At 33.6% G+C, this 15,074-nt stretch overlaps 1 protein-coding gene across 1 annotated transcript in view; it reads right to left on the bottom strand.

Moving 5' to 3' along the window:
• LOC110372518 (nephrin) overlaps positions 1 to 15,074 on the bottom strand; it is a 233,021-nt gene that overhangs the window by 23,338 nt on the left and 194,609 nt on the right. Inside the window, exons 5-7 of the mRNA XM_064039836.1 lie at positions 2,597 to 2,732; positions 1,093 to 1,301; positions 426 to 536 (exon numbers count right to left, since the gene is read on the bottom strand). Coding sequence (XP_063895906.1) covers positions 426 to 536; positions 1,093 to 1,301; positions 2,597 to 2,732 — 456 coding nt within the window. The remainder of the gene's footprint in view (positions 1 to 425; positions 537 to 1,092; positions 1,302 to 2,596; positions 2,733 to 15,074) is intronic.

Here is a 15,074-nt window from a genome sequence, read left to right on the forward strand (position 1 = left end):
TCCTACAATTTCACTATCTAAGGTTTATTCTGACAGTGAGCTGTATTAGCTTAAGCTAGACATCTTCGTGTTAGACCAAGATTAAACAGCCTCTGAAACGTTTACTATTTCAGGGAATCTGTGCGTCTCGGATAATTTACTTTTATGTGAATGGTTTAAGTAGTTGTTGTTATTTTTGAATTTGTTTAACTTTGGGAGAACTCTTTTTTATCGATACCTTACTTTGCAAGGCTAAGTGATTTTTGAGCGACATTTTTTCGGGTGAGATTTTTCTGAAAGATAATTATTGTGGGAGCAAGGGAGAGCACCAGCTAAGTCTCGACATATTACATACCTATACTTATTAATTGAAAATCTCAAACAGGTCTGGTAACTTCGAACAATCATATTCCTATTATTACTTTATAACCTAAATGTTAACTCACCTCCTTCTACTTCACAAATAAGGAGGACATTGGAGCCTTCATTGTAAGGCTCCACTAGTTTCGTTCTATCTCTTCTTTTTGCGTCGAATATTGTTGGACGATTTGGTGGGACTGTGGAGAAAGAAAGACCATTATTATCATTATCAATACCTATTGCAAGACTTCTGTAGCAAATTACTTAAATATATTGCCACAAGCATCCTGCAATGTATTAGTTGTAAATCTTCTCTATCTTTGTGTAACTGCTAGCTGCATTACATACAATCTTCATCGACCTATGTATTAAGCCAATGCTGGATACAGACAAAGGATGTATTATGACCATTGATTAGACTACGCTTGATCGAGGCAGATCGGTTATCTCAATCTTGCTCAAATAATGTAAAATCGGGACAAAATAATTGCTTTCGGCTTTAAGTTTCCATCATCATAATTATTAAATCTCTTCACACTTTTATTAAGAGTCTAGCTCTTGTCGGTGTAGCTCCTTTCGTTTCTGCTTGTCGAGTACTAATTCCTTAATATCCTTATACGGCACAACGTTCGTCTTCTCTTAATTGGACTGGTATCACATTAAATACTTCAAAACAAAAGATTCCGAAGAATTGAGAACCTCCTCCTGTTTAGGAAGTCGGTTAATAAAAAATAAGGATTTTTTAATACTCACTAATAACAGTAAAATTAACTTTGAGGTTCCTAGTAGGCGAATTCTTGAAGTCTACCCTGCATCTATACACGCCAGCATCACTGGCTATCACATTGTCCACCATGAGGACTGCTGGGGTGGCGCTGCCGCGGAAGAAGGCGCGGTTCCCGAAGACCGTGGGGGAAGACCACAGCTTCGGCTGGTTGATGGAGCGGCCTCTGATGTCGTAGCTGATAGGAAAAAGGTTATATTAGCAGGAGATTGTTATGATGCAAAGGTTTCGTGAGTAACATTGTGAAATAAGATAGTTAGATACAATCCCATCCCTTGTTGTCTGTCCCTAAGTATGGTTAAAAAAATTCAAAACTACGCAGAGGATTTTCATACAGTTTTCACCATTGAGAAAAGGGATTCACAAAGAAGATTTTAATGCATAATTTTGGTGCAGATCGCTAGTAGATACCATAATTCGAACGCAAAAAATTGCAATACGCGCACATCGGTCAAATAAAATTTGTACTAAAGTAATTTAGATTCTATCCTCTTCAATATTATGAACTAGCGTACCTTCTTAATATAGCTTAATAACAAGCAATGCTTCCCTACTTACCAGAATTAGGTCATTCGGTTCACTTAAGTACTATAGCATGTTTAGAGTACTAGCAATATTAATCGCTCCAATATTAATTTGTGTACGTACAGGACCATTAGTCAAAGTGTTCCCTGTTGTTAAAATAAACAGCTTTCTATGCCAGCTGTACATATAATTACTTCAACGTTATTCGAGTGGGTGTTGATATTTGTAGCTTTTATTTAAATGTAACTATATTTCTTGATGATAAATAAAATATAACGTTATGAAGCTGTCATTTTGTTAGTGATTATATTGGTGAAGTAAATAAATATTGACTATATACCCGAAGGCGGGATTCCAGCGATTTTTGATACTATGACACACACTAATGTTTGATTTAGTTTAAGCGCTCTACCAAACAGTATCAAATTACGTCCCACAATTTCAAAAATATTCGCAGAAATAATTTAACTCTGATGCAAAAATAATACAATACAAGTTTCCTATCAGGAAGTGATTGTAGAGCAAACCAAAAGCATTTTTGCTGGAACCTTTGTATCATAGAAATATTATTCAAGTAAAACATCGCGAGGAAACAAACTTAATGGCCTGAGCTGTTTATCTAAAAGAGGAAAGGCATTTACTACGGTCGGGGACATTTATACGCTATTGTAACATAGTGTAATGATACTAGCGATATACCTTCGCGCTTCGGCATAAAATTGTCACAAAGCGATAAAATATTTGGACCACCTCTAACATTGAGGTATTTAGGGTACTACCTATTTAATCTGAAGGTTGTATTTTACAGGTCAAGTAAAATAATAATCTAATCTTTTTCTTATAATCGACCAAAAATACCATCTAAGAATTCTTGTCTCATCGGGGTTCTGCTAATCTACTCTGCTTCATAGAACATTTCTTAAATATTCTATTACAAGATGCACTTACCTGTACAAAGGCTGATCACCATCCGACTCCTTGAACCACAGCACCATCACCACGTCGTCGTCTGAGTGAAGAGGCTGGATGTCGCACGGCAGTGATGCCTTCTTCCCCAACACGCCTTGCACGTCTGATGTTGGCACTGTTGGAGAAAGGTTATAATTAGTACTGTAGAGGTCTTATTCATGTTTAAATTAATGCTGGTGCAAAAGATGAATATCAATCTTTTAAAATATAATTGTAGTTTTATACGTGAGATTGTCAGTTCTGCCATCAAGATTTTTTCATCTAAGTAGAAGATAGCTTTCCGGTCCCTACAGTACTATTTTTGACCCTCGATCCAAAAAGAAGAGTGTTATAAAGTTAACTGTTCTGTTTGTAAAGTCGGAGCTCCCAAGCAAATGAACCCGAATGGTTTAGTTTTTTGTGTCATAGAAAATTTTAGCCACAATTCACGAATATTGGCTAAACCACTTCAAAGTTATAAACTGCTTTGTCACAACATCTGCTTCATTTTGATATCTAATCAAAATATAACACAAAGTTTAGAAGCTGAACTATTTGATATCCCCTTCCAGTTTAACCAAGTAGTTCACCAGTGGACGACAGATGGCAGAGAGAATAATTGGTAACCTCAGTTACAGTAACTCCGTAATAGGATTGCACTGGCAACATAATTGACTTGCACACTGATTCAAATTGTGACACTTAACCTACATTCTTGGAACTTCGAGCAAATGGAATCTTCCATTTCTAAAGCAACTGTCATTTCATGCCTTCGTGACTGTAAGTACCTATATGAATTAACTTTGTTTGGATCCTCATCATCAGCCTTTTTATTATCCCACTGCAGGGTATAGGCCTCTTCTCATTCAAAGAAGAAATGAGTGTTAATCACCACGCTTGCTTAAGGCAGCGGCGATTTTAGACTAAGAGTCCAGGTTTCCTCATGATTATTTTTCTCTATGTATATGACTGCAAGGAAAGTATTGAACGACCCGTCCGGTACCTATGGACCTACCTACCATGGTATACTGTCATTACCAAATATCGTTTTAGGATTTTTCCATCCCAGTTTAACCATGTATAACATAAAATCATGACCTACGATGTTATCCAATAAACCACATCCTAAATCTGAATATAATTACGGGCCCTCAAAAAATTCTCCTCATTTCCCGTCACGCGATTCTCTTTCTAAACGTACAAATTATAATGTCTATAATTGCTCACGCGTTCCTTCTACTCGCACAAATTGTGGTGCCTTGGGCAACACGCAATATTCCTTGTTATTCCGTCACGGAGTAGTTTTGGTGAAAAAGTAACATGAACATTGCTGGTAGGCATGCTAACTTCAGTCAAATGCTGTTTGATGTGTTTCAGATATAGGACTTGTATAACAAACAAATGCTTTGATGGATCATAAAGATTGCGAAGTTTTTGTGATGTTCTGAAGATTATAGATCATTTTTTCTCTATTACTGGCCAACGAAAGACGTGAGATAACTATGATACTTACAGTATATAACGAATAGTCTCTTAAATATCTAATACGGAGCCAAAAATACTTCCAAAATAATGATTCATTTACTTCGGCAACTATAAAAATCGAATATAGGCTGGAACTATCGATTGGTCTATAAATGCTACATAAACTTTTTACTATCAACAATGATTTTATTCATGAGAACGAAGTACCTATATCAGACTTACCTTGGCATACGCCCACAAAAACTCGGCTATTTTTCTAGTGTATTTTCATATCTGTTCTCTTCTAAGAAAATAGACTAGGGCAAACCGCCCACATAAAATTGTGTTCAAATGTAAAGTTTAATTTTGATATTGACTGGACAGATTTTTCCTTTTTGTGACGTGAAATATTTATTAGAATTCCGTATACTTTGTTGTAAGATACCATGTCTAAGCAATTTAAAAAAATGCCTGCTTACTGCAGTTACAACCGCTTTTCGTGGCAACTTATCCAGGCACCCAAATACAAGCAACCTTCATTGAAAAATATAAGACTGAGAGAATTGTTCAAATCTGTCCAGTAGTTCCTGGGATTTAAACATTAACAGTCTTACTTATAAACGTGAATTAAATAATAAGTTATACTTAAGGGGTGTTTAAGAAAAAATCTTACTCATAAACGTGGCTGAACTAAATAATTTTCTTAGCAATGTCTTAAATGAGCTGTCAAATTAAGTAGCCTCACACCCTTGTTTAACCCGGTAATTAGCAAAATGGCTGGATTCTTATCAGCTGATTTTTCATTTCCGGTTTATTGACAGCTCAACTTTTTAATTTTATATTTTACGGATGCCATTGTTGCCATTACATAACGTTTTGATGACAAATATTTTTTTAAGCTACCAACATTCCGGTAGTGTTGAGAAATTAGTATGTTTTTATGACATTATCTGTTCATTACTTAAGACATGCTTAAGCAACGTTTATAGGTCAAAATATTTCAATCACTACTTAAGGCTTTAAGTAGTAATTAGTTAAAACAATACTTAGAAGATGATTTGTTGATTTTTATAAGTAAGGCTGTCAGTCTATTTAAAAGATAATATAACAACTGAACTAAATTATAATTCTAGAAGCAATTAGGCATAGACATAAACCAAGTATTTTCTAACTTTTTGAACATCGTTTGATAACACAATGGCTAGTTTTATTGAATAATCTTAGAGATAAAAGCAAAAACCGAGCGAACAAATTCAATTTTTTTCTTTGTTCTTTCTTTAATGTTTGTGTGTTAAAAATCTCTAGAGGATTTTCTTTTCATGATAGAATTTTCGACTTAGTACCAAAACATCTAGGGAATTTGTGTCTAAAGGTAACTTGGACAATTTCCTAACGAAAATATTGAGTAAAAAATGCTAATAGTTACAGGAATTAAAATTTTTAAAAGGTTATTGGTAATTTACTAGAATTTACCAACTTCATTATAACTTTCAGGTTGTATCTGTCAAGGACATAAAAAAATTAGAAAAAAACGCCACCTCTTTACCGCAACTCAGGAAATATGCGTGGGTTAGTTGACTAGGTTGAAGCCCGTAACAATTTGACACTCCCTGCTTGTTGAACTAAAGAAGCTATTTATAGTAGTCTTAAGTAAACGTATAGTTGTAACTAATATTATAAATGCGAAATTTAACTCTGTCCGTCTATCTGTGCGGCTTTCACACCAAAACTGCTGAACTGATTAAAATATTTGCTGCACAGATAATCAAAACAGTTCCCTTGGCACAAGGGTGGAACCGTGGAGAACAGCTAATAAGAAAAATAAATAACAAAAGAAATAACTATCTAAACTTTATCACATGCGAACTTCCCTCATAATTCCCACGATACTATGCAAATCAAAACACTCAAGACTTGATTCAGCATGTCGTCAATGAAGTGAAAACTTTTCGTGTAAGCACCCGGTTGTTGACCTACTTCGAGTATTCAGCGCTGAAACACACTACCCGCTAGAAATGTGGCCTTTATTTCATTTAATAAATGCGGGTATGATGTGTTAAAAATCTGGAGTTTTCTTTTCTTTGATGGGAATGTACGAATGTGCTTTTGGAGTTTTTGAGAGTTTTATGAACAAAGTAGCTATGTATATTACTAATTATCAGTATTTTTCGACTAATTGTTAAGAAAACAATATAAAAGTAATCACGTGAATACATAACATACACTCATAAATAGATTGGTTGCATACAAAGCCACTTAGATTATCTCTTCAAAAACTCATTCAAACTTATTAACCACTCGAGAAATAGAATGCAATTTCATCTCTCAGTAATAGTGTCGGTATCCCTTCTATCCTAATCATATATTCTGCACACAGAATGTTTAAAAAACATGACTGCACTCACTCGAGCACGTCACCTCTTCCATCCGTTCTCTCTCATCCCATCTTAAACCCGATTGTTTTTCTTTCATCGAAAAACGTACATAAAAATAAAACGAAGTATAAAAACATCGCCGATAAGAACTCGTAAGATAAGATAGAATAATTTAAATGTAATATAAGCCGGATATTGGTAAATGTAACCGAAATCTGTGGTTTCGCGCATCCAGGTCACGTTTGAGTTCGATCGTTACCCATATTTACATTCCCGTTTACTTTATATTAAAACTTATTTTTATTAAAGGTTATTTCTATTCACGGCTGGTTTCTTTTATGGAAACATTTTTTGGTTGACACTTTTTTTTCTTTAAGATTTTTTCAAGTTAAGTTTTCATTTGATTCGGTGATTTCTTTATTCTTCTTTGTAACTTCAGAGAATTATCTTTTACACTGTACCAGTCAAATTATTACAAGAATTAAATACATGGAAGAAAATTCATAGGTATAACACGATACACTTAATTATCCACCTTAATCCTTCAGTTTATTCGATATGCCATTCAAAACACAGCACCTACCAATTTAGCAAACTAACAACACTCGATATAAATCACAAAATGGCCCCGTGTGGCCCCACTCATCTACCGCACAGAGGAAATGAACAGTGAAGAAAATTACCCACCAACTTACGTTTCTGTGCTCCTAGTACTCGCCCATAGGTTATTTATAGCACGAACGGCTTGTTCCTACTATATTTTGTAATTTTTATTAGTATAAGATTTTTCACGCTTTGTTTTTTGGGACATTGTTGGGAATTGATTAAGAATTTTTCGTCGAATTTAAAAGATAATCAACAAAAATTCGAAAACTGATCCTGGTTGTCGTAATGACTACGCGACTATTTTCTTGTATTCTTTTTAAAATAATTTAAAGACTGTATAACTATGGTAGTGACTTCTTGGCTATGATAACACTATGTTTATAAAACACAAAAAGCTGTACTTAATATGTATTATAAAGCTGAAGGTTTTGTTTGTTACAACGTGCTAATCTCAGGTACTACTAAGCAAAATCCAAATTCAGTGTTATATCCTCTTCATCGAGAAAATAATTTTGTCCAAGTGCAGGAAATATTTCCCTCAGGACGCGGCTGAAACCGCAGGCAGAAGCTACTGTTACATAAAATTGACAACTTTTCAGACCTCTTGTCACAGAGAAATTGAGTTACGGAATAGTCTAGGGGGATTTTAAAATAATTATAATGTACCCTCGGGTAGCGAAAGGGTGGTTCGACTACCAATATCCGGTAGCCCGTTATAAATTTTCCAAATTGAATTTTTCAAAAGTTTTAGATGATGTTTTTTGTATATTTTGTAAGCGAAGCACGAAGGGTATTAAAAATTGTGAATTAATTTTGTAGTTTTACGATGTTAAAATTTGAATAGTGGACCAAAATAACCGTGAAAGCTGCAGTATCTAAAGTAAATAGATTCACTAAGGTTTTATTTAAATAGGAACGTAATTTGAATGCTCATTTTGTGTTAAGTATTTAGGTACGCTATGGTAAATTCGAAGGAATCAAAATATTTCTAAATCATACAATACACTCAAAATACATTTATGTAACTGGTACCTATTCTGTTAACGCTACTCCCACATTTATCGACGAGAAAATTTCACATTTCCAAATGACCCTTTATTTGTCATACATTTGAGCAATTTGATATAGTTCTAATCCGATTAGCTGTTAGAGATAGGTTCTTTGTTACCAACGCGGAAATGTAAGGAGAATATCAGTATTATATAAACACTTATAACACAATAGATAATCTTGTGTGGGTGGGTCTGTCTACTTACCCGCTAGTCGCCTACATGTATCTACATTTTTCTTGTTTATTGACTGTCTTTATTATGTAGAGATTTATGCGTTAACGGTGTATTTAGATGCCCTTGTGCCTACACTTGTTATGTATTGGGCGTATAAATCTATTGTATTGGAATTGTATACCGATCTATTTTTGGACGAAAACTATAAACAGAGATAGTTTTTCACAAAGTAGGTACTGAACGAACTATGTCAACTGTTTCAATTGACGTGTATTTGTCGTTAAGCCGGAACTAATTGGTACCAAAAATACAGAAACATTGATAGTTATTTTTTCTCTTACAGTACACAAAAATGGAAGAAAATAATTATTATTTATGTACAGGTAGATCCTTTGTTTGATCTCGCAATATAATTGAATCAACTAAAAGAGGGCAGGGTAAACAAAAAACAGGAAACTGTACGTACAAATACTTAGTTTATATAACGTACAAAGGAAAATATAAGTATAATAAATACGGTATCCTGGAGGCCACTCGGTCTAATATATTATGAGGTCCAAGTATATACTTGAGCGTTTGAAATGGTAGCAATGTGATATGTATGCAAATTGTTCAAGTAAATCACTAGGGTATTTACCGACCGGGAAGGTTATACATTTTTGAGGGTACATGTTTCTTCTTTTTGTATATTTTTGGTGAATATTTTTTGAGTAAGGTCGTATTTGGGATAGGTGTTGATACTGATAGTATAGTTTAACATTCTAGGGATTTTTAAACGTACCTAGATAATGCCTTTTCCAAAAAGTCAGTCACTATGTTGAAATATAAAGCATAAATATTAAAATTATTGCAAACCTTTTAAATGTTCAAACTGAAGATTATATAAGAAGGTATAATTTTCTAAGAAAACACTTTTAAATAAGTTTGAACAATAATTTAATGAAACCATTCAAAGTTTGATTTATATTTCGAAACATGATAAAGTTTAGTTCTCAAACTAACTAGAACTGAGTCAAGTTTTATTTCAATGTTAATTACATTAGAATACCGCGGACAATTTCGAAGTCGGCGAAAAAACCGAAAATCGAGTTTGACGTAGCCCGTCAACTTTCTGAATACCGTGACCCGAAAAACTTTTGAGACATTTTAATTTTATCGTTTCAAAAACTTGTTAATGGTGTTTCGCGAAAATTCTCCAGTGTCTACTGATTGTAATAGAATTTAGTATTCGCAATAAAAGACGAAGCAGTCGTTGCTAAAGAAAATTAGTCGTTCAAAGTTATATTGTTCTGATGTCAAAAGTTTGTACATTTGTCGGTGGCAGTCATATTAAAGTTGTTTTTAATTTTGAGAGTCTCTCATGTTTCTGCGCAAAAGTTACGAGTGTGTAATAATTTGGTTATTGTTGTACGTGCCACAAAAAGTTGAAACAATAGACGAACGACTCAGGACATTAACGATATCAAAACACGACATGTTTCTATCGGGATTTCTAATCAGGTAGATGTCAATCATAAAACTGGTTTCAGACTTGAGATAGTCAGCGTAAAAGGATTTTTTGTGGACTACTTAATAATTACTTATGTTTTAAATGCGAAAGTAAGTCTGTCTCTCTGTCTGGCTTCAGATCAAAACTACGAAACCCACTTAAATGTGAGGAAATACGCGTGGGAAAGACTTTCGCAGAATACCGCTAGTATACCAAAATTACATTATGAATCCGCTTTGGCAGCCTTACCGCAGAAAAGTAAAAAATAGTGAATAACTCTAAACTTCTAGACAGGCATGATTAGCACAATCATCCTAGACAACAATAGAGATATACATTTAATCCATTCAAACAAACAAGTAATAAAAACAAGCTTTTTGCACTGTCGTACAACACGTTTTTTGCAATACCTACTTCTAAATTCTACGTATTGACCAAGGTTTCACAGTGACGTGTACTAAATTCATCCGGAACTATAGTCTGATGATAATCTAAGTACGAATAACTGTTTGGCTAGTCATATTGTTTTTCTGCTTAAAACTATTGGTATGATATCATGAGGTTCATTGGACCGAATTTCCGTTGAAATTCATCATCAGTTTAGGTTTTGTATAGATGAGCCGTTTTGATAGTTTGCTATTCAGTTTTGATATTATTTATTTGGTTGTGTTGTGCAATTTGGCCAATATGGCACTATTGATAGTGGATTTTGTTGTTGATATAAAAACTTTTGATCTACCAACGGTTTTTATTCGTCTAGTGGTCATGTGCTTGGATTCATAATAATCCTGGCTATAATTGACAAAAACAGTCTCGATTCTCTGAAGTTCACCCTATGGATAAATAAATGACCCTTTCATTATACTGGTATTACTTCTTTTATCTCTCTCTCTTCTTAGTCGTTTCCCTCACTGCTGAGGATCGTGACTCCTTCTGATCTTGTCCACTAGATGTCGCCATTTATTGCGTTCTGTTGCTTGATGCAATGCAACATTCATAGGCATCTCCAGCTCTTTGGTAATTTGGTCAGACCACCGTATGGGACTTCGGCCTCTCGGTCTCCTTCCTTCTACTTTCCCGGTCACTATCAGGCGCTCTAAATTATTGGCATCTCTGCGAGCAATATGGCCAAAATATCTCACGATCCTTTGCAAGCAGATTGTGGACAGACGCTGAGTTTTGTCTATACTTCTTTTATAAGGAAAAAGAATATATCTCAACAGAATTCTTTTAGTAATGACCTATTTTCAAGTTTATTATTGACGGCCTTAAACATAGTAAGAGTATCTACATCTGTAAATGGCAAAACATTAACAGCCTTTAAAGAGAGAAAAGCTGAGTATCAAAATTCAATAAAAATAAAATCTTTATCACCGCGATAGAATCAAGTCTTTTACAATTTCTAATCCGAGATTAAAGAATTCATAAAGCTTAAATTTTGTTCATTCAGGAGCTGTTTTGTGAAAATATTATTTATGGTTATAATTAAATGATTAATCTATATTAAATCAGTGCTCGGAAATTGCTTTTAGGGAAAATATTGTTATAGTTAATATTGTTCTCTGTGTAAATATATTTAGCTGTTATTATGTTTAGCTTCTTAATTAATTCGGGTCGTGTTAGTAAACAGTATTCAAGGAAGTTCCATGAAATTAATTTTGAATATCAGTCTCTAGTGAATTTTGTTTGTTCATTTTTTGGCTTTGTATCCAATTTTAGTATAATTACCGTGTTACAGGGATAAAAATAAATAGGAATTCCGCTATTATCTGTTACGAATCAGTAAAGTCAAAATCAGCAAAAGAACAAACAGGACTATGCAGATACTTACTAATTTATTCGTTAATTTAATTCCAAGAGGTACCTAGGCTTGCCGAAAATTTATTTTTTTACCGTACTTAAATCCATAAAAAATACGTTTTTTCAACAATCCTCGAAGGTGCGAACTTACTTCATCTTTGAACTATGTCGACTCGTGAATCATTATGGCATTTCCTGCCATTAATGGCGATCCTTAAAATTTTAATGATGATAATTTTAACAACCTGTTTCGCGTATAATATTGAAGTTCAGATTTTATTAATGCCATCATTATTCATAATTATAATGATGGCTAATTTATGGTGTTGCTAATTTGGCAATAAGTTAATTAAGTGATAAATTAAAATTTTAAACTAAAAAAAAATGATGAATTGCATACACTTTTAAATACCCATATTAGGCTCGTGACAATATCCAGCTATTATGTAACGCGAGGATTAGCCAGAAATATTAATAAATCATCCAAGTATAACAAAATGCCGACTACACCATAAAATGCACCACAACAGACTTATTACTAAATAAACTTGTTACAGAATCAATTACTAAACCAGAAAAATAATTAGAAAATCTATTTTCATTTATAAATAAAAATTTAATTACAAAAGTATCTTCGTTGATTATATCTATCTGATAAAAGCTGATCGTTAATTCCACGCTAGATAAACTATTATTTTACACCAACAACTGCTTATTATGTTTAATTTGACTGGGTGTCATAATTATACACTCGAAGTGTCTTCGAATATTGTTTTGTTTGCAATAAATTATAATGATAGGTTTCTGATGTTGTTATTAGTAAGACAAACTGAGATTTTGGGGTTTTTCCTTTTTCGTTATTTTTCCGTATTTTTTATGGGCTGGGTAAATTATATCACAGAAAGATATTATTACTGCTTGTTATGACCAGTAGCAAATGAAAAACAAAACGACTATTATTTTAGTTATTGTTTTTGTAATACCGATTTGGTAGCTGTACTGAGTAGTTACTCATTTGGAATAGAGGAAAAAACTATTACGACCGAAACGCTAGGATGCTAATCTTAATTATTATTTTGCTGTCTTTGTTCTTGTGGACTTCAGTAGAAATAGTGGTTAGGTAGTGAATACTTTTAGTCAAAGTATTTTTATATAAAGCAGATTTTTTTACTGTTAAGAATATTCTTACAATAACAGCATTTACATAGCTATTTAAACTCAAGCTTCTATTTCAGAGTTCACCAACGGAATTCCCGAAATATTTTAAGACAGCAACCGTCCGACATTCTCCGGAGAGTTTCAACAATAACCGGCTGAACTCGGCCGTGCAGTTATAATAAAGGCTTTGCAGCGCTATCAGAGGCACGAAGCTAGTCTTATTATATGACGCCGAGATACCTACTGTTACAGGGAATGATTGAATATATGAGTTTTGAAGTGGACGGGTTTGAGGAGCTAATTATTGAGTAGTAAGTTTATTGATAAACCAATAAGTACAAGTAGCAAAGTACCTCAATCAAGACATTAGGGTAATAAGTACCTGTCATGTTTATAATCTTAATTTTATCTCCCACACATTCAAGCCTAACAGACAACATTATTGACTATGTCATCGATAAAGCATAAATTTCGAAGAACGATATTTTACAATATGCAAAATTTTAACCAGAATAAATACTTTATTCTCCCTCCACGTAATTAATATAGCAACAGGAGTTTTAACACCGGAACGTGTGCTAAAACTTGGTGTACCGGACTTCGTAAACAGTGTTACACTGTCTTAAGCCGGGTGTGTTCGAGGCTCAAGTAGCTCTTATTGAAGCTTTGCGTTCACATGGTGAAGCCTCACCTTAATGTTGAGGGTCTGTTTGAACATATTTTCCAGAAATCTATTAAGCCTTACTATTTTCTTGTAACAAAATAAAATAAAACATTATCATCTGCCTAGCCTATTCCCAACTATATTGGGGTCTTTCATAAGGAGCGACTGCAAATCTGACCTCTTCAACCTAGTTACCCGGTAAGACTTGTAGTTAGACTCTCTGGTTTCTGCCAAAGATAATGAACTGACGGCTGGGACCTACAGTTTATCGCGCTTTCCAAATCACTAAAGTACAACAATATAAAATTACTAATACGTAGGACATTGCTTCACACACAATGTGTGCTTTCAACAATACATTAACTACCCACACAATAGTCGCCTACACAGTCCAGAGTAATTTGAGTTTTGTATGATTGTTATTTTTGTTGGTTTAATTGATTTAAGTTCAAGAACAAAAAAAATTAAGAAGCAATTTGATTTGAGACAAACACTAGTAAACCTCAATATTCATAGATTTTGCTATTTCATCTTCTATTTCATTTATCTTCATTATATTTCTTTTGGTCATGTTTGAGTCCTACCCCAATCTAATCTAATTCATATTCATAGACATGTCTATCTCACAATTTTGAAGTCTTATTTAATTCAAACTCTTCATCATTAATAACGATAGGCCGCAAAATATCTATTTTAGTATAATTTTTTCACGAATGATATTTCTATTGTTCATTCTATTCTTTACTCGCTAATTATTTCCTATCAAGCCAAGCCCACAGGGTCTTACTTAATGGGCATGTACTAGCCATGAAACGAAGACAAAACAACGAAACCTTTGTTGGACATTGTAATAAAAACTAATTGTTTCTACACTTGTGGTATAACGAACTGTGGGGCATCGATCAGCGCCCACTGGCTAGTGTCATTGAAGTGGACTTACGAAATTCTGGGATTTTGTGGTCTAAGTTGTAGAAGTATGCGATAAATTGGGATTTTTACAGGTTATTTATTTATAAGTATATAACTGTCTTTTTAAATAAGTAATTGTGAAGGGGAGAAAAAGCAGTTTGTTTGGATCCGATAAAGGTGAACGCAAAAGGAGACGTTTTTAGGCGATCTGTACTTTGTAAATATTATCGTGAAAAGTGCTAATCTAATTAGCCTACTTTCAATTAATGGTTTTGACTTTGAAATGATATTTGAATTTTGGCTTTAGGCTCCGAAACCACTGAACTGGTTTGATAAATCATTTTAATGTTGGGAAGCTACACTATCCCTGAGTGAACTTAGGCTATATTTTATCGGGATGCGGGAAATGGGTTGTAAAACTCTATAAACTACTAGTGTTTCTATAACATCTAATGTTAAACGAAAAAAGATTGGCTTGATTGTATTCAATTTCTTTTTTCGCTAATGTTTTTTACTTGGACCATTATCTGCCATTGAAGATTAGGTAACAGCCCAATAATTATTGTGATTAAGGTGTATTAGTCAGTGTATGCAAAAAAAATATAGTATTGGTACATTTCAAGTCAAGGTTGAAAGTGTCATTCATTTGATTGATATGCGAGTCAACTGATTAATGAGGATCATTAATTTATTTTTGTCTGCATAGTTATTTGATAGATCATCTTTAGGACTGGTATTGAAGTATTGTTCTATAAGTCTTTAAATAGTAGATACAATGGTTATTATA

Source organism: Helicoverpa armigera, chromosome 20 (assembly GCF_030705265.1).
Source record: "Helicoverpa armigera isolate CAAS_96S chromosome 20, ASM3070526v1, whole genome shotgun sequence".
NCBI lineage: Eukaryota > Metazoa > Arthropoda > Insecta > Lepidoptera > Noctuidae > Helicoverpa > Helicoverpa armigera.